This window comes from Daucus carota, chromosome 2 (assembly GCF_001625215.2).
Source record: "Daucus carota subsp. sativus chromosome 2, DH1 v3.0, whole genome shotgun sequence".
Classification (NCBI taxonomy): domain Eukaryota; kingdom Viridiplantae; phylum Streptophyta; class Magnoliopsida; order Apiales; family Apiaceae; genus Daucus; species Daucus carota.
The window spans coordinates 49,080,546-49,108,265 of NC_030382.2; the positions used below are offsets into that span (position 1 = coordinate 49,080,546).

The following is a 27,720-nucleotide window of genomic DNA, read 5'->3' on the forward strand; positions in this document are numbered from 1 at the left end:
TTTATATAATTTTCATAATATTTTTTTAAAGTTTTTATCAATTAATTTTAGCTATGGTAACTATAGCGGTCGAGACATTGTTACAATAATAAAATAAGAGCTTCGTTGGACGGAATTACGTTATGATAATAAAATTAATTTTTATTAGATATCAAATATATAATGTAGATCAACTATTTTAGTGTAAAATCAAAAATAGATATTATATATTACTTATTTGTGGACTATTTATAATGATAAAATATTAATGGTACCTAAGCACTACAAAATATTAAAAATATAGAAAATAAAAATAAATAAAAATTAGGAACACTAAAAATATTCAAAGAAATATAGAAAAAGCGTATCATATAAATGCAACTTAACTACTATATTAATATATTCGACAAAATCAAGAAAAAAAAACTATATTTAACGAAATAAAAAACAAAAAACACGTACACATGTTACTCCCTCTGTCCCATTTAATTGTATACGTTTATTTTCAACTGCTCGACACGCATTTCAATGCTCTTATAAAATATAGTTCCGTAATTTATTTTTGAAATTTTCTTTTTCTGAATAAAAATATAACATCCAAATTTTAATTCAGAAAAAAAAAATTTAAAAATAAATTACACAACTACACTTTACGGGAGCATTAATCCGTGCCGCGTCCCCGTCCCCCAATATATACAACTCAGGGGGACGGAGGGAGTAGATGGTAGTTATGCAACATAGAAGCTGTGTTAATGTAACAGACCAGTGGCAATAAATACTGGGAGTAAGAATCGGGGTCATACCCTCAACAATCTCTCTCTCTCCCTCTCTCTCTCAGTTATATTTGTTATTATGACCATATGTGCATACGACTCGGGACGAGAATTATGGTGCCGCGACGGCAAGGCCGCGGCTCACTTGAAACTCATTTCTATATTCATCATCTTTTTCACCAGCGTAATCGGCATCTCGCTGCCCGTATTATTCGCTCGTTTCTTCCAGGGCAAGCCGGCCTACGACAAGGCCGTGTTGCTCATCAAATGCTTCGCCGCCGGTGTAATTCTCTCCACCTCGCTCGTCCACGTCCTCCCCGACGCCTTCAACGCCCTCGCCGACTGCCAGGTCTCCTCCCACCATCCCTGGAAAGACTTCCCCTTCTCCGGCCTCGTCACGCTCGTCGGCGTTCTCATGGCGCTGCTCGTCGACTTGACGGCGAGCTCGCACGTGGACAGCCACAGTGAACGTGACGTCAGCGAGTATAAGCCGATTGGAGCGGCGGAGATGAAGTGTTGCGGCGGGAAGGTGGTGGAGAGAGAGGCGGATTTGGAGAGCGAGGAGAGGATGAGTGTGGCGGAGGAGGAGATGGCGGTGAGGGGTTTTGCTTAGGGCGTTTGGAATCAATTCTGCACACCCCTCTGGCGTATAGTTTCTTTGCATTGTTTGACGACCCTCCGGAGGCAAAGCCTCCTGATATGACATCGATGATCCTATCTGTGCCGACCGGGTTAGGCTGGTTAGGGTCTTCGCGTAATGCGAAGTGTGCCAGCTCGCCGCTCTGTATCTTGTTTTCAATTAGATTGCGGAGTTGGTAACACCTTTCGGTCGTATGGCCCGTATCTTCGTGATAGTCACAGTACTTGGAACTCGGAGGCCTGTTGGGATTCATCGGTCGTGGAGGGCGGTAATTTGGGTCCGTCTTCATTATGGCCAGGATGGACGTGATCTCAGTGTTTAATTTGGTGAAGTCCTTCTCCTCCCTCGGGGGGCGAGGAGGCCATGAACCTCTGGACCGCTGAGGCGCGGGGGCGCTTTGTGACTGTTGAGGCTCGGAGGCGTTTTGTGTAGAGTCCGGCTTTTCGGTTCCTTGGGGTACGCGACCCTCCAGCCTCCTTTGTTCCCACCTATTGCCTGCTCCAGGGCCCTTATCCCATCTTTTGGCCTGGGGCGAAGCCATCTGGATGCTGCCCACAGCCTCCTGGATTGTAAGCCTGTGCTCGAAGATTTCCATGGCCGCTTGGAGGGTTCTGGGGTTTTTCTCGAAGAATTCCTCCAAAATTCTACTATGTCTATTCTTGTCCACCCCTGCGGCTAAGTAGTTGATGGCCAATTCGTCGATTAAGTTAGGTATCACTGCCACCTCGTTCCTGAACCTGGCTAGGAAATCTCTGAGCGACTCAGAGGACTTCTGGCGAACCGTCATTAGGGAGGCTGTGATCTTACCACCTCTTTTGTTGCTTGAGAATCGGGTTCGGAACTTGTTTTTTAACGTGTTCCACGAGTCTATGGATCGTGGAGGTAGATTTTCGAACCATTCCAGAGCCGTGCCGCTGAGGCAGGTGCAGAAGAAACGGCAACGTGATATCTCCGAATGTCCGTAATAGCTCATTCTCCCATCGAACTGGCTGATGAAGTCCGATGGAGCCGTGGACCCATCGAACTGACCTATCGATGGAATTTTTTGGTGCTTATCCAATATATAGTTTTCGATCTCTTCTGAGAGAGGGCTCTCGGACGAAGTCTCTGTGCCTCCGGGGCCTGTTTTCATTTCTCTCCTTAGTTTAGCGAGCTCGCCCTTGAGCTTCATTATCTCGGTGCTATTTTTGATTTTGGACCCTGTTTCCTCCTCTTCCTCGTCTTCGTCGCGGATTGACTTCTTTTTGCGGTGGCGAGAACTATAGGAGCCTGCCGAATCCGCTCTAGTGGAGTATTCGCTATTGGCGGAGGACCTCCATGAGACTTCCTCATCGTCTTTGGTTTGATACTCCTGTGAGGCGTTGCCTATTTCAGCCTCGAGGCGGGCGATCTCCCTCTGTTGCCTCACCTTGGCGGCGAGCAAGCGCCTCTTGGTATCTAGGGCTTGGAGCTCATCTTCGAGGTTCACCGTCTCGTGCGCTTTTACTCGTTCCTCGTGCTGCTTCAACGCCTTAATCCTCTCCAGATGGAGCCGTGCATCACTAGTTAGGACATGGCGTCCTTGTGGAGTGAGTACGGTCTGCTTAGGGCCTCGTTTCCGTCCGCCTCCTGTAGGGTCGGAGCGTGCCGGAGCCGCTACCGATCCTTCCGGTGAAGCATCTCCGAACAGTAACCTTTTGGGATGTAAGTTACTGCCGAGATCAATCTCTGGTGAGCTAATGGTCCTTGTCAGCTTAGATTTAACTGTAGATCGCGTGTTTCGCTTTCGCTCTTCTCCTCCGGCCATCTTATGGTCGAAAGAGTGAATTTGTGTTGGAAAATAGTGGAGTCCCCTCCTTCTAGCGCCAAATGTTGGTACTTACAACCACAATATATGTATCTCCTTTCACTCTTCTCTTTTCCAACCCTTTTTACAGGTGTCTCTACTTTCTATATATACTAGTTCCTTCGTGTGCTCCTCACGTGCTAGGCCTATGAGGCTTTGGTGTTTGTGGGCTTTCCTGACGGGCCTTTCTTTCCCTGGGCTATGGCCCAACAAAGATGAAACAGAGATTAGTGTCGCAAGTGCTGGAAATAGGGATTATTTTTCATAGTGTGATTATTGGGGTTACGATGGGGATGTCGCAGAATAAGTGTACTATTAGGCCGCTTGTTGCTGCCTTGGCTTTTCATCAGATTTTTGAAGGCATGGGGCTTGGTGGTTGCATCGCACAGGTACATTTTGTTCTTTCACTTTGTTTTTAACTTGATCAATGGTTTAGTCAAAATAAGACAGCATCAATAGTATAGACTATATAGTCTATCCCACTACAAAATTTCTCTGTTTCGGATAATTTTCTATGAAAGTGGATTTCGTAAGTCCGGGGTAATTTGAAGGAAACGGAGATTCACACGTTGGATATCCATAATTCTGTGAAATAGGAGAAAATATTTATAAATTACTAAGGTTGCGTTCACAGGGAGAATTAAACGAAATTTGTACTCCAAGTTCAGTTTTCATTCCTTCAATAATTTCATTTCAACTATTTGAACTAGAAAGCAAACCCACGTATTCTGGAAGGAATGTTCATTCAACTTCCTCAACATGTTTCTACACAATCTTCATCATAAGAAATTTAGACTCACTCATATTTAGTCACCATTATCTCATAATTTCTTCCTTCTCCATAAAACTTCATTTCAATTTTCCATTCCATCCAAGTGAATGCAACCTAAACGTATATATTATTTACTAGCGGTTTTGGCATGATTTTGTTTCTATTTCAACTTTTTGTTGATTGTAGCCATTATTACTGTTGAGTTCTGCTAGTATTTTTCTTCTAGCAGTAAAGCATTTACTGAAAATAAGGTCTGTTTTGGTTTTCATTACATCTCATATATATTTCTCAATTTTTTGTGGGTGTAATAAGGACAAATAGATCAAAAGACTTGAGGAGCTGTATTTTGTGGTTGTGAAAATTGATTACGAGTCATAAAATACCAGAAAAGTCATTGAAGATAATCACATGATGTGCTTGGTTTTGGAATGAAAAAACTGGATGTCATCTCACTTGAACATCGTTATCACTGGCTTCTTCAGTTCTTCCTAGGAATTTTCTTCCTGAATATGACAATTGTATGATAGGGTCTATTTTTTCTACATCTTCAAATAACCGTCTCTGTGCTATTTATTTCATGTACTCCCTTTTAGCTTTTAAATACCTTTGCTGCAAAACTATAACACCATTTATATTTCTTCTAATGGAATAGCTACTTTACAACTGTCTCAAATCTTAGGCAGGTCACCCCGGAACTGTGAAGGCCCCATACTTAATTTTGGCCAAAGATCCCAACTCTTGGGGTCATGCTTTGTACAATGGAATGCAGTATTTTAGGTGGTCATGGAATGCAAAAATCAAGAACACAATACCATAAAAGAAGTATCTTAGGATCTCAATATATGATCTTCGGGTAAATAGCAGTCAGGATTAGATGTGCTTAAAACAAAAAAATACGGTAATTGGCCCTAAAAAAGTTGAGAGAATCTGATAGCAAGGCCGGTCAAATTCGTAATAGGTAACGATACCAAGGATAGATGAGTGTATTCTTTTATAAATATGATAGCTACTACTGTGGACTATGGAGTAATGAAATATTTGCAATATATGGAGACCTACAAATACTTCAATTAAGATACTCTATTACTCCATCGTAATGGTCTATAACTCAATTCCTTCTTATTTTTCCATGATGAACCAGCAACCAGTAATCGCATTATCTTATCCAATCATATGTATTTTTTTCCCAATTTTTAATTATTTATGTAGTCTTGATTACTGTTGCTGACTACTGACAGTATCAAACTGTGCAGGCAGGTTTCAGTTTTGGGACAACAGCATACATGTGTTTAATGTTCTCTGTAACAACTCCGATGGGGATAGTACTGGGAATGTTAGTATTTTTTGTTACAGGTTACGACGATCACAGCAGCAATGCCCTGATTATTGAAGGTCTACTGGGATCTTTATCATCGGGGATACTCATTTACATGGCTCTTGTCGATCTTATAGCCCTCGATTTTTTTCATAACAAATTAATGAATTCTGAAATATTCTTAAAGAAGGTTTCATTTCTTGCTCTTTTTCTTGGCTCTACATTCATGTCAATCCTTGCCCTGTGGGCTTGAACAGAGATGCAATTCTATTCGACGCGTGTATTTCACAACCCGCTCTTGTATCTTAAACCAGCTTGTAATAATTCTGTCATGTATGATTCTTTTGGTATATGCACATATGAACTAATCAATAGGTATATGTTAAAAGTTGAAGATGTTGAGTTATCATGTTTTCGGTACTAAGAGGTATTTGGTTAATGGTTAATAATGAGCTGGCTTAACGGGAATTGGAACCTGAATTTCATGTCTTAAGTGTTTGGATTAGTCATGGTTAAATATATCATTCCCATTAACCCTGTTCCCCGTAATGAATTAGATAATTGAATTGCAGATACTACAGTTATTGTGAGGTAAAGTTGAAATATGGATCTCGAAAAAAGAAACTGTTCTCCTAAATGCTTAATCGAAAACATTAGTTGAATTTGGCTTATTCAATTGGTTGAGAGGTGTTTTTGTCCTCTTCAATTTTTTTTAAAAATTCTCGACTTGGTTGAAGTCTATACACAACCCAATACGGGGCTAGAGTGGAAATCCAAACGTTGATTTGGTATATGTTTTTTTCAATCCAATAATTTGGGTAGCAACCTAGCTTTAGGAAGCCTTTTGAATGGAGAGCAGAGAGCGGTTATCTAGTTTGCTTCCACTACGACCCTTACGATATAAAGCAGTTGCTTCACGATAAAAAAGTTGTTTAAAGAGCTGTATGAAGCTGCCAAGTTATTTATATTCAACAACAAGTAGTGTGTTTTAGTCTTTACACGCAAGCGGTCCCGTAGCTCAGTTGGTTAGAGCGTTGGTCTTATGAGCCGAAGGTCGCGGGTTCGAGCCCCGCCGGGACCAACAGCTGTGTTATTTCATATTTTAATCTTGTGTGTTCTGTTTTCTTTTTGTTTTTCATGTCCGAAAATTCCAAATTGCTTCAACCTTTCTACTACTATACTATTAGAAGTAACGAATTGAACTATAAGAACAGTTTCATGTTACCAACTCCTGGGGATCAGACACTACAAGTCTGCAATATTAAGCGAGTTTATCCTGTTCAAACAGAACAAAGGTTTCAAGTATTATTGGCTTTTAGCATTTTGTTAATATGCTTTGTTTCATATGTGAAACCTAGCTTTTACGATATTATTACTATGTTGTATCCCAGTCTCCCAGAAATTAAACAGTGCAATGGGAAGACAACTCTTATTTTGAAGCTGAGTACTGAGAACTGAAGACCACTAACTAGGTTATCTATGAGAACATTATTAACAATTGAACCTAAATCATGACAAATTTATTATGAAACGAAGTCATATCGACTGAAACATAGGTTGCAAGGATGCTTTTAAATCCTATCCATCAGAAGTCCACAATATCACTTCCATGGACTAATCGAGTAATTTTGCAAACTAATTTAGCATTTAAACAAATATTTGCCTCCATTTTCTTCGTATTCCAGTAACTTCTGAGCCCTCACTTTCATATAGATGTTGAATTTCTGATCACAATTCAGACCTAGTTTTTCAGTGCCATCCAACGCAAACTTTTGGATGTGAAAGATCAACTCTTTAAGATCTTCATTAAAGGAGAAGATGCACGATATGTCTGCACCTTGTGGTGGCAGTCTCCGTCCTTCACTTTGTGTTATGTTCCTGTTATGGCCAAATATCAACTCGGCAGATGATTGCGTAGAACTCGCCTGTCAACACGGAAGGAACCAATCTCTGAGATTGTCCTCGCCCATTATATGGGTCTCGCCATATATGAAGCCCAGGAAGTGAGGACCCAGTAACATATGGACCCAGGTCAACAGGACGGTCCTCGCCCGGTATGGACCCTCGTCCTAGACATGTATCAGGCTACACGGCCCATTGGCTAGCGGCCCAGGTCTTCAAGAGAGAGTCCTCGCCCATTGCTGAAGGACCTCGCCCATTGCTTACCTTCCTCGCCCAATACTGAAAAGGGCCGAATACGTGTGACAGCCCTCAAATCCGGGGGTCTAGATTTGGTGCCACGTGTAAATAAAAATAATTTAAAACCTGTATTAGAGAAAGTAAAAACAAGTATTTCAAAACCTGGATATAAAAAAAATGATTTAAATTAAAACTCAATTTCACCCCCTTTAAAACAGGATCGCAAACAGGTTATAGTATTGAAATCAGAAAAGTAAAACTAATAAATCTTATTACATGATTTTACAACTAAATCAAGTTTAGACAACTCTAATTACCACTAGTCCCAAAGACTCGATCTTGGATACTCTTCCTGACCATCAGGTTGAAACTTAGTCACTTGCAATCCTTGCCTAGCATTACTCTTACACTTAGCATAAATAGGCGAACCATCTTTAACATTATCTGAAAGGGGTTAGAAGAAATAGCAAGAATGAGCAAAAGAATGCTCAGCAAGTATAATAGTTAAAAAGAAACAGGAGTTAATGCAGAGAAAGTAATTGAACTGGAAGTATACAAAACAACATGCTTTTAACTTGAAACCAAAACAGTTCAAAAGTATATATGAATTTCTAAAGCATTCAGATATATTGGACGTTAATAGTCACTGTAAATGATCAGTCTACAGTAACCCGGACAATGGTTACGCATTGCCCTAAAATAAAATGTTCCGGAACTGAAGACTAGCTAGGTCTCCATATAACGCTGGGCCAAGGGCCTCTTATAGGGCTGCTCATGGGTTGTCCAACCCGTTCAAACCAACCCAACCCAACCTTGAACTAGGCCGACTAACCCGACCCATTCCAAACCGTGGGTTAATTGGGTTGATTTTTGGTTGAGCCGTTTATAATGGGTTGGGTCGAAATATGACTTTTAAAAACCCTAAACCAACCCAACCCGGTCAAAATATATCTTTAACACTCCCTCCGTTTCTTTATTCTTTTCTCGTTTTATATGTCGGGACTGTTCATAACATGAGACTAATTATTAATTTACGTTTAATCTATAAGACTAAATATAGTCGTGAGTGATTTTGTTGGATTCGTATTTACGAGTACTTTAATACAATAAAGTTTTTATATTTAACACTAATACAAAATTAATGATATTAAGGATCAAAAGTGTGTATTGGCAAACGTGCTAGAGAGAAACAGGAAAAGTAATAAGAGACGGAGGGAGTAGAATATTTTTGGTTGCTTACGGAACTATATTTACTTATTTGATGATAGAATGTGCAGTGAGTGTAGTGCAGTGTGCAGAAACAATTAGAAATAAAGCTAGTTCTTATGATTATATATCATGGCGGAAACATGATTTTTAATAGTTATTAGTGTATTAAGATTCAGTTGTCCACCTTAGTATGTCGAGAATATCTGTACTCTAAAAGCACCTGATATTTTGTATCGGTGCAATGTCCTATGTTATTGCTAATTATATACAACAAAATGGTGCAAAACATATTTTGGATTATGCTTATCTTGCAAATTTTTCAACCCGATCAACCCTACCCTAACCAACCCAACCCGTCATACAATTAGTAGGGTTGGGTTTCTAATTCTTTTTATGATTAATGGGTTAAATTTTTCTAACCCGTACTACATGGGTTGGGTAGCTTGAATGGCCGAAACCGGCCCAACCCAGCCCATGTGCAGCCCTAGCCTCTTATGCAAACAAAACAATAGGCTGGGCATAGACCTCTTACGCAAAGCTGGGCATCGGCCTCTTACGCAAACAAAACAATAGTCCAATGATTATATCTGAATTTTTCTTTTACTTCCCAGTTTCAAAAAATTTCAATGTAATTTAAGTGTCTCCTTTGGAAGGATAATAAGTACTATTCCCATAAAGCATTCATTAATCGTTCCAATTCAAGTTTTAGGAAAGACTTTTTCCCAAGGTACAAGTGTTAAATAAAAGCAGTATTCATAGAGAAAGATTGGTTAGATATACTTGCTTTTAAATAAAGAAGTAGCATAGGAATACTTGCAGTAATTTCAAGTTGAGAATAGAGTTACTCGCAAGAAAGCTTGAGAGAAATTAATCTATCAATATCATGATTGAACAAAATATCTCACTTGAACAATAAGTGAAGAGTTATAGTACTTGCCTCAGTTCTGCTGATTTTCACACCAATTAATTTCTATCGGACTATCTCACAGCACAGCTTCATCTTAAGGAACTATTCCTGATTCCATTCACAAAGCTATTCAACTACGTCTGAATGTCCTTGATATACAAGTCTCAGTTGATTCTCCACGAGTAACACGGTACTTCGGCTGTCGATGCCGACGGAGTTAACTAATATCGAATAGCGTATAAAATCTGTAATTAGCTACCCTTCGTAAATCCATATACATACCACATAGTCAGATAAACACATAGCACATAGTTGAACAATTAACTTTTATAACTATTAACAGTCAATATTGATAAGTTAACAAATAACATGTTCCAATCAACCATGTCGCCTTATTCTTAACTATTTAATATCTTTTAACAAATAAACATATATAAATTCTAATGAAAATCCGGCAGCACCTCCTCTATTTATAGGACTATCCACCTGTTTTCTTATACTACTCAACAAATAATCAACCCAATCCAACTCAATAAACCAATCAAATAACATTAACCATTACTCATTGACTGAATTTAAATAATTAGCAAATTCTGAAATCATAGCTAAATTATAAGTCATAATTCAACTTTTTAACAGAATATTTCTCAGAGATCTTTATAAATCTTATATGCAGAGTTCACAGAAATTTCAAACTCAACTCATAGATTCAACTTGCAAAAACAATTCTCTTTGTGACATCAAAACTGAATTTTCACAAGTTTGCGCTACTAACATTCAAACATTTTTAATAAATCAAAAATACATGATTTTTACTTGAAATTTTTAGGAGACCTCCCTGAACTCCTTGAACAGCTACAAAATAAGTTTTGGCTTAAAAATCAAAGTTTAAGTAATTTAAGTATAATTTAGAAAGTTAAAAAGCGAAGCAGTTTTGTACTCTGCACATACTATACCAAAATAATCATAACTAATAGCTCGTTAACTCAAATAACACAAGGTTTTCGCGTGGACAAACTAGACTCCGAGTAGAACATTCCCATCCTATACCCACTATACAAAATAAGGGACAAGCAGTCACGATATACCATAACAGAACAGGACAGTGCAGATTCCAGTTCATATCAATTTCACTACTAAACAACTCATATAACTGCATAAAATTGTATATATAACTGATTTAAATCAACACTAACAATTCACAAAACCCCAACACAACACAAACGAGTTATACGCATATACATACATGGGGACCCTACATACATACATACATAACTAATAGAGGAGACAATTCGAGATATACCCAATCAGAATAATCAAAGAAAGGGTGGACTGCTGGCCAGAAAACGGAGTTAATTGGCCGAAGAATTGAAGGACAACTACTGGCTTCGAGCAGAGTAAAAACGGAGGACATAGCAGCGGTGGTGGAGATTGGCAGCGGCTGGAAATCACGGCGAAGTCTGGAGGCAGTGAATTTAAAGGTGAAAGATGGAAACGGAAAGGTGTGTAGGGATGTAGCGATCGTCTCGGTGGAGTTGAGGGAGAGAGGCGGTGAGGTCGAGAGATTAACAGAGGGGTTGATACGTGGCACAAAACAAGAAAAAGGGTGTGAGCACCTGTTATTATCACAATTAGCCCACTATAGTTCAATTGCTCACTAATCACTTATATTATATCCTTTAACTAATTTACGGGAAGGGTTAATTATCAAATTGGGCATCCACTTCACACCAATATATCATCCGGGACACTCTCGAATTTTCGATCTCATTTGAAACACCGTTTTCAGAAATTGTATCAGTCTTAAAAATAAAACATTAAATTCAAAAACAAATCGACAGTTTGAGAAGTGTTACTCATGGGGCTTTGATAGAATAGGCTATAGAGATTATGTAGGTACGATTAACTTAATTTTTACATTCAAAAAATGGGTAAAATTGATGGTGGAAGAGATATGTTATGAAAAACCCTAATAATCCATATATAGCCATTTTCTTGAGGCGGAAATTCAATTAATCGTGCCTACATAATCTCTATAGCCTATTGTGTTAAAGCCTCATGAGTAACACTTGTCATACCGTCGATTTGTTTTCAAATTTAACGTTTTATTTCTAAGAATGATACAATTTCTGAAAATGGTGTTCCAAATGAGACCGAAAATTCGAGAGTGTCCCGGATGATATATTTGTGTGAAGTGAGTGCCCAATTAGATAATTAACCCTTTACGGGAATAACATACTAGTAAGATTTCTCCCGACAACTACCGAAATATTTTTACAAATCTCGGAATATTATAAAACTAATCAAATAAAAGTTTTAGGATTTATAGAGTATTTTCACAATTTATACAAAATTACGAAGTTAGCTGCGTTCGGAAACTAATTAAAAATCATGTCCTTATAGAAATATAATTTTAATATTTTTAAAAACTCCTAAAAATATTTATAATCACTATCGAGCAATTATAATAATTTCTCAAATTATCTTTATATTTTTCCAAAAATAACACTCCATTTAGGGGGATAACAAATTTTAATAAAATTATATAATAAGATCAAATACATAAATAAATGCACACACAAGCATAATTGTACACAAATAAATCAATTAAATCTCATAACAGATAATTGCACGATCAACAGATATTTTCCCATAACCCCGATGACCAGTAAAATATTTAAACAAATATATATATATATATATATATATATATATATATATATTTTTTTTACCAAACTGGAATAAAATATTAAATTTTATTCCTCCTTTTTATAAAAACCATTAATAAAATATTTTGAAAAATCCGGGTTGTCACAATACGCCTGGCTCTCAGGCCTAGTTATTATTGTTTTAACCAGGGCCCAGGCCCACCATCAGCCTCGCCCTAAGAGAGGACGGAGGGTTGGCCCAAACAGCTGAGTCTAAGGAGGTCCACGTGGGCTAGTGCTGGTCAGCCCACCTAGTTCCATGCTCCTCGGAGGAAGCTGGGCTCCAGAAGCCCATATCCGTCTGATCTAAAGCGGTGGCCCATAGCCGGAACCAGGGAATAAGAAACCTATTCTGATTAGGTTACTTGTTCCCCAAGAACTACGTATGGCTTGATCCCTATAAATAGGGTACGTAGGCACATCGTTTGGGATAAGTCACAACCCTTGCAAGAACGAATACTCCTTCGCTCTTGTGAGAAAACCCTGATTCCCTGAACGATCTCAGCCAAACCTAAAATCACCACCCATACTCCGTCGTCCGCTGTCATCGTCCACCACAAGTTCCAGCAACCCTCCCCGAATCTTGTTATCACCAGATTCCTCCGTTAACAATTGGCGCTAGAAGGAGGGGCTTTTGACATCTATTGGAGGAAGGATGTCTCAGGATATGAACAAAGACGCTACGGATCAGAACCAGAAGGCTCCGGTAGACCCAACTGTCATAGAGATTACTGATGCACCACCGCCGCCACCGTCCGACAATCAACAATCCCTACTCAATACTCCCCTGACGACAATTCAAGCACCCATCATGATGTCCAACACCCAGATCTTCGACACCTTCGCCGCCTTCACCAATACCATGAAAGCTGTCTCCACCCGCCTGGACTCCATGGAAGACGTGGTACGGTCGCTGTCGAAAAACACCGGGAAGCCACACGGGCAGAATCGTCGTCACCACACTGGAGGAGATGGGAGCGGGGCGAGGTCCCCCCATAGGACACATCGCCAAGGGAAAGAACCCATAACAGAACCACCAGAATCAAACAAGAAGGCTGATGATAGGTTTCGCACTATAACACCCCGGAGCTTGCACTACGATACTCCCGGGACGCGACGTCCCCTTGAAGACCAAAGACAAGCAAAAATCGTGATCTCCCAATACATCGACAAATCCTTAACTGAAGAGCAACGACGGGAGGCCAATAGAAAGCACGAAGAAGAACTTGCCCGGGATATCCGCAGCATCAGACAACAACATCGACTTGCAACCGTCAAAAGTGAGTTCGAGGGCCATCCCCCACCACCAATCAGAGGCAATAAGAAAGTCCTTGAACCATCCTCGGAAGGGAAACGTTCTTCTGGGAACGAGAAAGCTAACGAGGAGAAACAACTGGTAGTATATGAAGGAAAGAGGAAACCAGCCTATCCGGAAAAGACATATGCAGGAAGTTACTATAGAGAGAATCGCCCTTCGTCACTTCCCAGGCGTCAAGACTACCGACAGAACTCCTCCCAGAACCATCGCTTGGGTTATCACCGAAATTCATCTCAGGACTACCACGGGAACTACCGACGTACCTCGCCTCACTACTATCGCCGCCCGAGAACACCTCCGATGTACCGTAGCTCAGCATCACAGTCTGACGGGCGCGTAACTCCCTCCAGCAGCCGAGGCCCAACTCCACAAGGAAACCTTCCTCCTCCTCCACAAGGAAACCTTCCTCCTCCACAAGGAAACCTTCCTCCTCCTCCACAAGGAAACCTTCCTCCTCCACAAGGAAACCTTCCTCCTCATCCACAAGGGAACCCGGTAATGATTGCAGGGCTAGATGGTGTATCTGTTGACGCTCTGAAAGGATTGTTGGTACAATTCGGCGTGCAAGGTCACACGGTTCCAGAGGAAGCAGCCTCCCCCTTCTCCACCGCGGTACGACAATCCCCCCTACCGGCAACCTTCCGAGGCACAGGAGATCTAAGGTATAATGGAACAACGGATCCGGCAGAGTACATTGGGCGCTTTACAACGGAGATGGAGTTACACCAGGTATCTGATCTGACCAAGTGTCGACTTTTAGCTTCAACTTTGAGGGGAAATGCCCACCAATGGTTTCAGAAGATCGGACCAGGTAGCATTGGGTCATGGGAGCAGATGCGTAGAATGTTCCTCACTCAGTTTCAATCATCAATCCACTATGCCCCGCCTGTTACCACTTTAGCCAATATCAGACAGAAGGAAGGAGAGACTCTTCAAGCCTATTTCCGGAGGTTCAACGCTGAAGTCCCACAGGTGAGAGGAGCAACCGACGAGACCGTTAAGAATTTCTTGATAGCAGGAGTAAGAGTAGGCACGGACTTTTGGAAGGCGCTTCAGAGGAAAGAACCACCTACACTAGCAGCCCTGTATCTCTTGGCAGAACCGTATAAGAGGGAGGAAGAGGCTCTCGCAAGTATTACCAGACATGACGCCAGTTCATCAAGGACATCTAGGCAAAGGAAGAGAGATAGGACACCTAGTCCCAGGAAGGAGAAAAAGAATACGGTCAACGCCCTTGATATCAGACCTGTCTCGGAAGAACGGAACAGCCCACCACGCCAACCTAGCCCTATAAGAAGAAGGTCAGATATCGATCATTACACTCCCTTGGTTGCATCTATTGAACATATATTCGAGGTGAACAAGAAATCAGGAATCTTTAAAAAACCAAATCCACTGACCTCTACTCAAGTCAAAGATAAGAAGAAGTATTGTGCCTACCACGAATCACATGGTCATGATACCCACGAGTGTCGCCAACTTAAGGAAGAGATTGAACAGTTGATCAGGAGTGGTAAGCTGACGGATTGGGTTGTCAGAGAGGTGAGAAAGCATAAGGATACTCCCATCATCACTTTAGTACCCGAAGCCGAGTCTGAAGCACCCGCATCTACTGAACCCCCAAGAACAGCCAGAGAAGGTAGCATTCATACAATTTTTGGAGGTCCACATGTGGGAGGAGACAGCAGGAGTGCCATGGATAGGTATGCCAGGGAAGCTAAACAACCCCCTCTCACTAATGTCTTTCGTCTTTCGGAGAGACCACCTAAGTTGTTCAAGGGAGAAGATACCCAGATCATATTCTCAGAGGAAGATGCTCGATGGGTCCATCACCCCCACGCTGATGCTCTGGTCATAAATGTAAGGATTGGATCGAGGAACGTTCACAGGGTGTTTGTGGACAATGGCAGCTCTGTAAACCTATTGTACTACTCCACTTTCCAGAAGATGGGTTTACTAGACAAGGATATGACTCGAAAGACAACCTACCTATACGGTTTCACGGGGGATGCAATCAGAGTTAAAGGGACTATAAGGCTACCGGTAACGCTCGGAGAGGACCCGGTCTCCGCTACCCAAGTGGCTGAGTTTATGATCGTAGAAGCCCCAGCCTACTATAATGCTCTAATCGGGAGACCTATTTTGAAAGACATGAGAGTTGTAACCTCCATATATCATCTGTCTATGAAGTTCCCAACTCCCAGGGGGGTAGGTTGTATCAAAGGTTGTCAATATGACTCTAGGGATTGCTATAACCGTACCATAAAGACAGCCTCGAAGTTCAAAGCTGATATTGATCCTGACGAAGAGATGCTCGACTTCAAAGAAGAGAATGCGGAGGAGACAAAAAGATCCTTTAGACCACTCAGGTTCACCAAAGGCTCCACCAACATGATTTATACGGTACAGTTCCCCGAAGAAAAGAACCCACAGCAAATTGGATGGGAAGAAGAAAAGCAGAAGAGGTTAGAATGGAAAGAGACGATAACCGCATTCCCCAACCAAACCATATTGCAAATCGAAGGACCTCCGCCTATGCCATCCGACACATTCGTCGAAGGGATAGTCGAAGAAGCCAGCGAAGATGAAACGGAAGAGCAGAAGCTGATGCGGGCGAGAAAGGGAAAGATGGTTATTAACGATCCAGCATTACACCCATCAGATTACCCGAGGCTCCCCCCGTTTGAAGGAGAAAGTTCAAAGTCTGCTGACACTGTTCATCCGAAGGATAATGATGACGATCTAAGAGATGTCGATCTTGACCCCAGACTACCAGAAACACTGCGGAAGGTAGGACCAGCCGAGGACACAGTTGGGATCCTGGTTGATGAGAATGATGCAACGAAAGTCTTATTCATTGGTACTCGTCTTGACAATCTGATGAGAAAGAAGATGGTGGATTTTTTGAAAAGCAATCTTGATGTATTCGCCTGGAGCCATGCTGATATGACAGGAATTGATCCGAACATTATGTGTCACCACTTGAACATTGATCCAAGGAAGAAAGGTATCAGACAAAAACGAAGACCCATCAGCGGTGAACGAGCAGAAGCACTAAAAGCGGAGGTCGATAGACTTCAGAAGGTTGGTTTGGTTAAAGAAGCTTATTACCCGGAATGGCTGGCGAACCCAGTGCTGGTGAAGAAGGCCAATGGAAAATGGAGGGTATGTATCGATTTCACAGATCTGAATAAGGCATGTCCAAAAGACAGTTTTCCCCTTCCAAGGATAGATCAACTAGTTGACGCTACTGCTGGCCACGCCCTGTTAAGCTTTATGGATGCCTACTCCGGCTACAATCAGATCCCAATGTATGAGCCAGACCAGGAACACACCTCTTTCATCACGGACCGTGGTCTCTACTGCTACATTGGAATGCCTTTTGGACTTTTGAACGCTGGTGCTACTTATCAAAGACTAGTGAATATGATGTTTAAAGACTTGATAGGGAAGACGATGGAGGTCTACGTTGATGATATGCTTGTGAAGTCTAAGAAGGCCCCAGACCACATCAAACACCTTTCCGAGATGTTTTCGATACTCAGGAAGTTTAACATGAAACTCAACCCACAGAAGTGCGTCTTTGGCGTGGAGTCGGGAAAGTTTTTGGGATTTATGGTAAATCACAGAGGTATAGAGGCTAACCCAGCAAAGATACAAGCCTTGCTTGACATGAGATCGCCCAGCACTGTGAAGGAGGTCCAAAGTCTTACAGGAAGGATAGCCGCCCTCAACAGGTTCGTCTCTAAGTCAACTGATAGATGCCAAGAATTCTTCAAGGTCATCAAAGGAGTTGGGAAAGATTTCAGGTGGACGGCCGAATGCGAAGCAGCTTTCTAGAGTTTGAAGAACCATCTTGCCACACCTCCCATGCTTGCCAAACCTCTCGAAGGTGAAACACTTATCCTTTATTTGGCTGTCTCTGATTATGCTATTAGTGCTGTTCTTGTTAGAGAAGAGGGGAACTTGCAGCTGCCTGTGTATTATGTGAGCAAAAGGTTGCTCGATGCTGAGACTAGATACACGAATATGGAAAGGCTGGTTTTCGCCTTACTCCTGGCAGCGAGGAAACTTAGACCATACTTCCAGGCTCATAAAATCGAGGTACGAACCTCCTACCCGTTGCGCCAAGTTCTGTACAAACCTGAGGCTTCAGGAAGGATGTTGAAGTGGGCAGTTGAGTTAGGACAATTCGATATCGAGTGCAAGCCCAGAAGTTCCATCAAAGGCCAGGCGTTGGCCGACTTCATATTAGAGTTTCCGAACGACCCTGTGTTGGTGGATGAGGTATCATGTAGCGAGGTAGAAGTTAGGACCGGAGAAGAAGAAGAGGCTTCCTATCCATGGTGGGTGATGAACGTTGATGGGGCAGTTAATCAGGATGGTGCCGGCACTGGCATCTTACTTACCAGCCCCGAGGGAAGGAAGTTTAAAAGCGCCATACATCTTGGCTTCCCTGCCACCAATAACGACGCTGAATATGAAGCCTTAATTGCTGGATTGAGATTCGCAAAAGAGTTGGGCGTCCAGAGAATCGCAATCCACAGTGACTCGATGTTGGTAGTCTACCAGGTCAATGGGGGGTACCAGGTAAAGGCATACAGAACAGAACTTTACATGAACCTAGTCCGAAGGCTGATTGAAAATTTCAAGACGGTTAGACTCGAACAAATCCCAAGAGAAAGTAACGCCGAAGCTGACTCCCTGGCCAAGGCCGCATCCCAGAAAGATCCTGGAGTTTTAGGAATGGTCTCTCTTGAGCTACTTGATCACCCTAGCGTGCCCGAAGCGGAGATACACCAGATCGAAGCTGAAGAGGCTGTCGACACATGGATGACCCCAATCTGGTCTTACATCAAGAATGGTACCCTTCCAGAAGACAAGATGGAGGCAAGAAAACTACGCTATAAGGCAGCCAGGTACGTTGATTATGAGGGGTCACTCTACAAGCGAGGCTTTAACCAACCTCTACTGAAGTGCATCGGAGGCGATGAATGTAACTACATCCTGAGAGAGGTACACGAGGGAATATGCGGTAACCACTCGGGGGGTAGCTCGTTGGCCCAAAAGATACTTCGGCAAGGGTACTACTGGCCTACACTAAAAGAGGATGCACTGAAATTTGCTAAGGCTTGCGATAAGTGTCAGAGGTTCGCCAACTACGTCAACAGTCCTGCAGCTCCGCTTACATCATTGACGAGTCCATGGCCCTTTGCTATGTGGGGAATAGACCTGATTGGCGAGCTACCAAAAGGCAAAGGAGGTGTCAAATATGCAGTGGTAGCGGTTGATTATTTCACGAAGTGGACAGAAGCAGAGCCATTAACAACTATCACGGCGAAGAAGTTGGTCGAATTTGTATATAGAGCTATAGTGTGCCGCTTCGGCATTCCGTATAAATTGATCTCCGACAACGGAAAACAGTTCGACTGCAAAGAGATGAGGGAGTTATGTGACAACCTAGGAATCAAGAAAGGTTTCTCCGCTGTCAGCCACCCACAGTCGAATGGCCAGACGGAAGCAGTTAACAAGATCATAAAGCATACTCTGAAGGCGAAGCTTGAAGACAAGAAAGGCAATTGGCCTGAAGAGCTACCCAATGTGCTTTGGTCCTACAACACGACTCCTAGAACAACAACCGAGGAGTCACCTTTCAACCTTACCTATGGATGTGAAGCTATGATACCTGTGGAGCTAGGAGCCGGATCATTCAGAAGAGATAATTTCAACCCAGAAGTGAACGAGGTCAACCATCGTCTACACCTGGATATGCTCGAAGAAACCAGATCAGGAGCTCAGCTAAGGATTGCATCATACCAGCAAAGAGTGGCGAGGCATTATAACACCAAAGTCAAGGCTAGGCCATTCCAGGTAGGCGATCTAGTTCTGCGAAGAGTCATGCCAAACACCAAGGTGGCGAGCCATGGAGTCTTCGGAGCTAATTGGGAAGGACCGTACAAGGTAAGAGTGGTGCTGTTTTCTGGAACATATTACTTGGCAGACCTAGAAGGGAGAGACATCCCCCGAGCATGGAATGCCGAACATCTCAAAAAGTATTATCAGTAGACCAGAAGACCCCTCGTCATCCGACTCATGTACTCTTTTTCCTTACTAGGGTTTTTCCCACGGGTTTTACCTAGGAAGGTTTTAACGAGGCATGATGAAGGATCGACACGCAAGAGGGGAAGTTGCTGTTTATGTTTCTTTTCTTTTTAAGTTCCTGTTTAGAGTATTCAAGCATGAGCCTTGGAACTAATAAAATTACTCCCAAGCCTCGGGGGGTCGGGGTTGTACGTGCCCTTCGGCAAAAGCATCATGTAAGCGTACTACTATCAATAAATTTTCAATTTTTTCATATTTGTGTATCTTTGTATTGCTTGGAACATGAAGACCAGGGACGATCTCCCTGCTGCTTTGGAACCTGTCTGCATGTGTAATCGAGACATATGTATGACACCCTCGGGATGAACGGAGAACCGTCTCCACGAGACGGTTCGAAGGAATTCCTATGCCCTGATGGCCCGTACTTCCGGTAAACCATCAGGAAGACCCCCAGGGGTGCAGCTTTGGAGAACCCTCCGGGGTTGGAGTTTTATTTAAAATTGTTTTATTATTACTTTTTTCTGTTTTCCCCAAGTATGGTGGAGGGCGACGACCCACATACTTGGATGCCTGGGATCTAAGTGGATGATTTCCCTACTGTCCCAGAGGCTGAGGTTCCCCAAGTATGGTGGAGGGCGACGACCCACATACTTGGATGCCTGGGATCTAAGTGGATGATTTCCCTACTGTCCCAGAGGCTGAGTTTCCCCGAGTATGGTGGAGGGCGACGACCCACATGCTTGGATGCCTGGTATCTAAGTGGATGATTTCCCTACTGTCCCAGAGGCTGAGGTTCCCCAAGTATGGTGGAGGGCGACGACCCACATACTTGGATGCCTGGGATCTAAGTGGATGATTTCCCTACTGTCCCAGAGGCTGAGGTTCCCCAAGTATGGTGGAGGGCGACGACCCACATACTTGGATGCCTGGGATCTAAGTGGATGATTTCCCTACCGTCCCAGAGGCTGAGGTTCCCCAAGTATGGTGGAGGGCGACGACCCACATACTTGGATGCCTGGGATCTAAGTGGATGATTTCCCTACTGTCCCAGAGGCTGAGGTTCCCCAAGTATGGTGGAGGGCGACGACCCACATACTTGGATGCCTGGGATCTAAGTGGATGATTTCCCTACTGTCCCAGAGGCTGAAATTCCCCAAGTATGGTGGAGGGCGACGACCCACATACTTGGTTGCTAGTTTTCGCCTAAGAAGAATAGTGGGCGACGATATGCTTGAGACAGAAAAGATTCTTAAGTCTATTATTTGCATTCAGTTAAATAAAATTGCAAGCAACGACTATTTAAAGCATCATGGCGAGGTATAATCATCTATTGCTATAAAAATAAAAGTCGAAGACAAAAGAGATAAAGATTACATTAAATATTTTCATTAATATAAACCCACGATGGGGCGAAGAGTACATAAGAATGACTTAGTAGTCATTGTCTGTCTTGTCCCTAAGGTAAGAATTCTCCACCTTAAGGTCCCGGACGACCTCTCTAAGCTCGTCAATCTTATCTTCAAGGCGATCATTCCGCCTCTCCAGTATCCTGATCCTCGCCTGAAGCTCGGTGATCAGGACCTGCAGCTCGCCTAGTGTCGGGCGAGGAGGAGGTGGAGGAGCGACGCTCGGGTCTGGCATCAAGGGTGGAGCCTCGCTCTCCACAGCTCGGTCAAACTCAGCAAAAAGATCTTCGGCAGACATGGTCGACGATTGTGAGAAGGAAGAACGGTGATGAAAAAGTGAGAAAAATAAACTGAGGTAACTTTCTATTTATAAAAAACAAGCGACTCTTTGAATTCCAACCTCGTTTTCAACGAAGAGTCGCGACCCTTCACCAGACTACGACTGTTGGGCATCCTGGGGAAGATCGAAAGTCAAGGACCAACCGCAAAGGACATGTGAAGAGTCCTCGCCCGGTATTGACCCTCGCCCTCAACAGTCGAAAGATGAGTCGTACATGAATAGAGCTAACTGCTACGTATGAAGAGAGATATCCCACCTCGCCCTTTGGTAAATGGCGAGGACAGAGAAGTCGTACATAAAGAACCCATGATACAGTCCTCGCTCGGGGATGGATCCTCGCCCTGAGAAGCTGTCAGAGACTCAGACGAGTGGATAAGGGAGAGTAACATCCTCGCCCTCTGATAAGGAGGTGCAAGCATAAAATAAGAGCCGGATAAAACTGAGAACGGTGCAAGACCTCGCCCAAAGATGAGTTCTCGCCTGATAGCCTGACTTGGGTATTCAAGGAAATTTGAATATAAGAAGTCAAAAACCTCGCCCGAGGATGTATCCTCGCCCTGTGCAGCTATCTAAAAAGATGAGTGGTCAAGGGTAGGATGAACCCTCGAGGTACAAGAAGATTCAAAGGCCTCGCCGAAAGTCAGAACCTCGTCCAATGGTCCTTGTCAAATATGTCAAGGGCGAAGAAAGGAAAGTCCTCGCCCTATTCTAGACGCAATATGATTATCAAGGACGAGGATAGTCCTCGCCCAACGCAAGATTATCATCTAGTGCAGATAAGCATATACAAGCAAGCATAAAAGAAGATATGGCGAGGAAAGTTAAAGCATGATAAAATTAAATGTACAAAGTATTACAGCAGCAAGAAAATAATTATCCGAAGTACAATTGCGAAGCCAATTACGGAGGGCTCGCACTCCAAACGTACTTGAACAGAGTAAAATAAATAACAAGTTCAATTTTTCTGTTGATCAGTAGCAGTTGCCTCGCCATCACCATCTCCACCACCTTTGGCCATTTGGGCCTCGCCTGCCTTTTTGGAAAGGGCTTCTTGCTCCGTTTGAATCTTCGCCTGGAGAGCCTGCCTCGCCTTCTCAATGGCTGCGGCTTTGGATTCCTTAAATTTCTCCATGAAAGCAGGCGTAGAAGGAGCGAAGAGCTTGGTCCAATCATAGTTGGGATCTCCAGCCAGAAAATTGACCAGGTAATCAAAGAACCCCATGCTGTAGGCGTCGCTCAGCTCTTTTGACTTCGCCGCTTTCTCGCTCTCGAGCTCTGACTCAAGGCCGGCGATGGTGGAGTTGGCGAGGTTGGCAGCAGTGGTCGAGGACTCGGTCAGGTCATTGAATGCCTTTTGGAGGCTCTTGAATTGGTCGTTCCTCGTCTTCATATCATCCTTATATTTTTGCTGAAGATCTTTCAGCTTGTTAGCAGACGAGGACACTTCCCTCTTTAACTCAGTGTTTGCCTTGGTCAACTCGGCGATATGAGCATTCTTGGCAGACAGAACGTTCAATCCCTGAAAGAAGGCCTCGCCCAAACCTAGCTTGAAGCTATGTTCAGCTTCATCGGCCTTCTTGGATGACCAAACCTTGACGTCTTCAGCGTCAAAGTGATCCTCCGCCAGAACCCCAACAGCTACTGATACGGAGCTGGGAACTGATTCCTCGCCTTTCTTTTGTTTCTTCGAAGCAGCAACCTCCTCCTCGTTTCCTCGCTTACCCTTATTCCTCGCCCTTTGGTCTTTCTCAGTTATTGGGAGAGTTTCTCTCTGGCGAGGAGTGGTGGTGGCATTGATAGAGATGGTGGTGCGAGGCTGTGAGACGGGAGCTTGACCGCCTTGGGCGAAAGGGTTATTGCCGAAAGGAAGCTCAGCCATTTTGCCTGAAATAAAAACAAGTGCAATTATTAGGCGATGTATGTATAAAAGGCGAGGAACAGGATAAGATACAGTTAATGCGCCACAAATAGACAAATACAAGGCGACGTATGTAAGATAAAGGCGAGGAACATTAAATGGACAGCGGAAGCCTATGCATATAAACAGAGATGAAGACCCATTGGGCGACGCCCTCACCTTTACCGGTCAGAGAAGCTAGAGATCTCTTTAGGCACTCCATGGCTTTCTTGGACTTATTTCTTTTATCAAATTTTATCAAAGGAACTTGACCAAACCCGTCGTTGTAAAAGCCATATTTTTTGAGTGACTCCGGGGTCACCAATTTATCAAGATCCTTCTGGGCGACGTCGAGATCATCAACCCTTTGAGCACGAGCCAAAAGCTCGTCCTTGAGCTCAGCCTGCCGTGGTTTATCTGGAAAAGATAAAGATGAGTTTAAAGAGTAGGCGAGGATGAAAGATAAGAAGGCGACGATGGGGGTACTTACAGGGGTCCAAGTTGAATGAGACCCTCTGGCGAGGAATGTCATAGAGATAGAAATAATCGGGCTTCCAGAATTTCATGTTACTGGGGTTCCCGACTGAAAAACCCTTCTTATGATGACAAGGGTGAAGAGTGAGGTAGAAGAAGCCATAGTCCTCGCCCGTTTTTCTCAGAGAAAGGAAGTGATCCATCTCGAGCATGGAAGGTTCTGGGAACCCGAGGTCGCGGTACATCATGTAGATGCCTATGGCGAGCCTCCAGCTATTTGGGCCAATTTGAATAGGGGCGACGCCATAGTGGTTTACAAGTTTCAGTAACCAGGGATGCATAGGCCATCCAAAACCAAGCTCCACCAACTTGTTAGTCAACACCATGCGAGGACATGGGAGACCATCAAAGTTAAATCTATGCATTCTCATGAAACGGCGAGGACGGTACCATCTCCCCTGAAGGTTGTAATATTCTATCATCCACATAATCTCGTCTGAAGTAATTTGTGAAGAAAGACCAGCACAAGTGACTGTATTGTTGAGATGGCGATGCTTGTTCCTTTCCTTCTCCGGAACATCGTCCTCGAAGTCGAAGTCTAAATCGTGATTGAAAGTCTGAGGAATGTAAGGATGATTGGGAGGAGAAGGTGATAAGTGGTATTTATACACACTTATAGGCCTTCATTTCCACTTAAATTGGTTGGTTGTACTTAAGTGTTTAGTGTCTTTTGATGTGTTTTTAGTGTTTTTCTGTGCAGGTCACGAGTTGAGGTGATGAAGTGATTTTCTATCATTTTAGGTTGGTTTTGGTGCATTATTTGCAAGAATAGAGAATTGTGGATTCATCAAGACTTGGGATTTTGTGGGTACATCTTCTACAAACCCTCACGAGAGCACACTCGTCCACTAGAGCTATCTAGGGGTTTAAAGGGCTTGTTGCATATGCTAAATGCAACCGTGATCACCTACGGAAGTGGTACTAGAAGCGAGGAAGGACATGCACGCGAGAACGAGCTGAACACGAAGAAACAGGGCTGCCATCACAGTCAGTAGCGCGCCCGCGCTAACCTATAGCGCGCCCGCGCTATCCTCGGGTCAACTAGCGCGCCCGCGCTAGTCTAGCGCGGTGGCGCCCAGCAGAACTCCCCGGGCCGATTTTTACAGCTTTTCTGATGGATTTTCGCAGCGAACGAGGCCCGGTTGACTTAGTCAAAGCATTTTAATTTCTCAAGTGTAAAAACCCTAGCCTCGAAGTAGTTAGAATATCGGAACAAGATCATAGTTAATTTTTATCGAAGCACATTATCAGTTGTATTGGATCGTTCTTTGCGAGGAAGTGACAGTTTCGAGCAAGATCGTGAACATCAAATCTGTAACGTGTGATCCTTATTATTATTAATTCAAGCATTTTTATTCCATTCAATTCTTGTCTTTTCTTTATAATGTTTTCATTAGAAACCATGATGTCGATTAGTTCGATTATGAACTAACCGCCTTCATGGGATTCTAATGGATTTATCGATGTAGTCTAGTAACGAATATTAATTACTTGATTTTGCGACGCACGTTGATTTCTTTGCATGAGCCGTGCTTATTCTTCTTAGGAGAGTAGCTAACTTCTAAGTTGTTTGTTACTTCTTTCTGAAGCGAGAGTGGATGATTGAATTTAGAACTATGCCATGTAAACATAGGATTATGTGAATGAAACATAATTTGTGGTAGACTTGAACTATTTTTATCACCCTGTGTAATCACGATAGATGACTTGCTATTAAACCTCTCTGCTTACACTACCGCTATAGAGATATAGGGTCTGAGCTTTGTTGGTGTCCATGAGATTTCTGTCTTAATTGCGGATTTTGATTGGTATGATATGTGTGCAACGAGAGTTGGCATGTATTACTTTCGTGTTGTCTGATTAGGATCAACAGTCGCATGTTAATCAGTAATTTCAATTCTAGATGAATTCGATAATGAAGTTAGAATCCCATGTGTTTTCCTATTCTGAATTTGATTAGTAATTTTAGTTATTAGTATAAAAGAAACCATCCTTGTTAATTGTCTTGGCAGTGAAAATTGATCATACATTGTTGCATAGGTGCGTATTCTTAATTCACCAGTCTCTGTGGGATCGAACTTAATATATTACTTGTGATCACGTGCGCTTGCGTGTAGTGTAGATTTCACCGAACAAGTTGTTGGCGCCGCTGCCGGGGACTCGGTGTTAATTAATAGTTTATGTACTTGTCATCAGTGTGCATTAAAATTCACTGACTAGGATTCTATTCTCTTCTCACTTTTCTTCTTTTCTTTATTTCAGGTACTTGGGTCGCGTTTATGCAAACACGTTCTCAGACCCGTAAGAAAGCAATTGATTCATCTTCTACTTCTTCTTCTGATTCTGAAACAATGACAGAACCTGAAGCACAACCAGACAGTAAGGCATTGAAGGATTTCTCTATGCCAAAGATCGATGATATCCAATCAAGCATTGTCAGGCCTGCAATCGCAGCCAAAGCCTTTGAAATCAAACCAGGAACTATTCAAATGGTTCAGAACTCGGTACAGTATGGGGGTTCTTGTTCGGTGAAATCTACACGCAAGCGTACGCGATCACAAGTAATATATTAAGTTCGATCCCACAGAGACTGGTGAATTAAGAATACGCACCTATGCAACAATGTATGATCAATTATCACTGCTAAGACAATTAACAAGGATTGGGTTCTTTTATACTAATAATTAAAATTACTAATCAAATTCAGAATAGGAAAACACATGGGATTCTAACTTCATTATCGCATTCATCTAGAATTGAAATTACTGATTAACATGCGACTGTTGATCCTAATCAGACAACACGAAAGTAATACATGCCAACTCTCGTTGCACACATATCATACCAATCAAAATCCGCAATTAAGACAGAAATCTCATGCACACCAACAAAGCTCAGACCCTATATCTCTATAGCGGTAGTGTAAGCAGAGAGGTTTAATAACAAGTCGTCTATCGTGATTACACAGGGTGATAAAAATAGTTCAAGTCTACCACAAATTATGTTTCATTCACATAATCCTATGTTTACATGGCATAGTTCTAAATTCAATCATCCACTCTCGCTTCAGAAAGAATTAACACACAACTTAGAAGTTAGCTACGCTTCTAAGAAGAATAAGCACGGCTCATGCAAAGCAATCAACATATGTCACAAAATCACGTAATTATAATCGTTACTAGACTACATCGATAAATCCATTAGAATCCCATGAAGGCGGTTAGTTCATAATCGAACTAATCGACATCATGGGTTCTAATGAAAGCATGATAAAGAAAAGACGAGAATTAAATAGAATAAAAATGCTTGAATTAATAATAATAAGGATCACACGTTACAGATTTGATGTTCACGATCTCGCTCGAAACTGTCACTTCCTCGCAAGAACGATCCAATACAACTGATAATGTGCTTCGAATAAAACTAAAACTATGATTACGATATTAGACTCTACTCAAACTACGACTATGAGGCTAGGGTTTTTACACACGAGAAATAAAAAATGCATTGACTACGTCAACCGGGCCTCGACCGCTGCGAAAATCCATCAGAAAAGCTGTAAAAATCGGCCCGGGGAGTTTCTGCGGAGCGCCACCGCGCTAGACTAGCGCGGGCGCGCTAGTTGACCCGAGGATAGCGCGGGCGCGCTGCCCTGTAGCGCGGGCGCGCTACTGTCTGTGACAGTGACCCCGTTTCTTCGTTTCTTGTTCTTTCTCGCGTGCATGTCCTTCCTCGCTTCTAGTACCACTTCCGTAGGTGATCACGGTTGCATTTAGCATATGCAACAAGCCCTTTAAACCCCTAGATAGCTCTAGTGGACGAGTGTGTTCTCGTGAGGGTTTGTAGAAGATATACC

General features: G+C 42.7%; 2 protein-coding genes, 1 long non-coding RNA gene and 1 other non-coding gene across 5 annotated transcripts; 3 read left to right on the forward strand and 1 right to left on the reverse strand.

Annotated features, from left to right (window-relative positions):
- Window positions 1-764: 764 nt before the first annotated feature.
- Window positions 765-5,676, forward strand: LOC108209270 (zinc transporter 6, chloroplastic). The gene is made up of 3 exons (XM_017380090.2): window positions 765-1,350; window positions 3,430-3,606; window positions 5,243-5,676. Exons 1-3 carry the CDS (start codon window positions 832-834, stop codon window positions 5,555-5,557), a joined length of 1,011 nt encoding a protein of 336 aa, XP_017235579.1. The 5' UTR covers window positions 765-831; the 3' UTR covers window positions 5,558-5,676.
- A 635-nt stretch (window positions 5,677-6,311) lies between these two features.
- TRNAI-UAU (transfer RNA isoleucine (anticodon UAU)) lies at window positions 6,312-6,385 on the forward strand. Its single transcript has one exon. It is a non-coding gene; the product is annotated as a tRNA-Ile (tRNA).
- A 446-nt stretch (window positions 6,386-6,831) lies between these two features.
- On the reverse strand, window positions 6,832-11,209 carry LOC108205912 (uncharacterized). 2 transcript variants are annotated; one of them, XR_001804028.2, is made up of 4 exons: window positions 10,863-11,209; window positions 9,590-9,780; window positions 7,761-7,887; window positions 6,832-7,569 (listed from the first exon to the last, which is right to left on the reverse strand). It is a non-coding gene; the product is annotated as an uncharacterized LOC108205912 (long non-coding RNA). The 2 variants fall into 2 exon arrangements; XR_010289060.1 differs by lacking the exon at window positions 6,832-7,569 and having other exon boundaries at window positions 7,613-7,887; window positions 10,863-11,208.
- Window positions 11,210-17,455: 6,246 nt separating this feature from the next.
- LOC135150550 (uncharacterized) lies at window positions 17,456-19,651 on the forward strand. The gene has a single exon (XM_064086918.1). It carries the CDS (start codon window positions 17,456-17,458, stop codon window positions 19,649-19,651), a length of 2,196 nt encoding a protein of 731 aa, XP_063942988.1.
- Window positions 19,652-27,720: the final 8,069 nt, after the last annotated feature.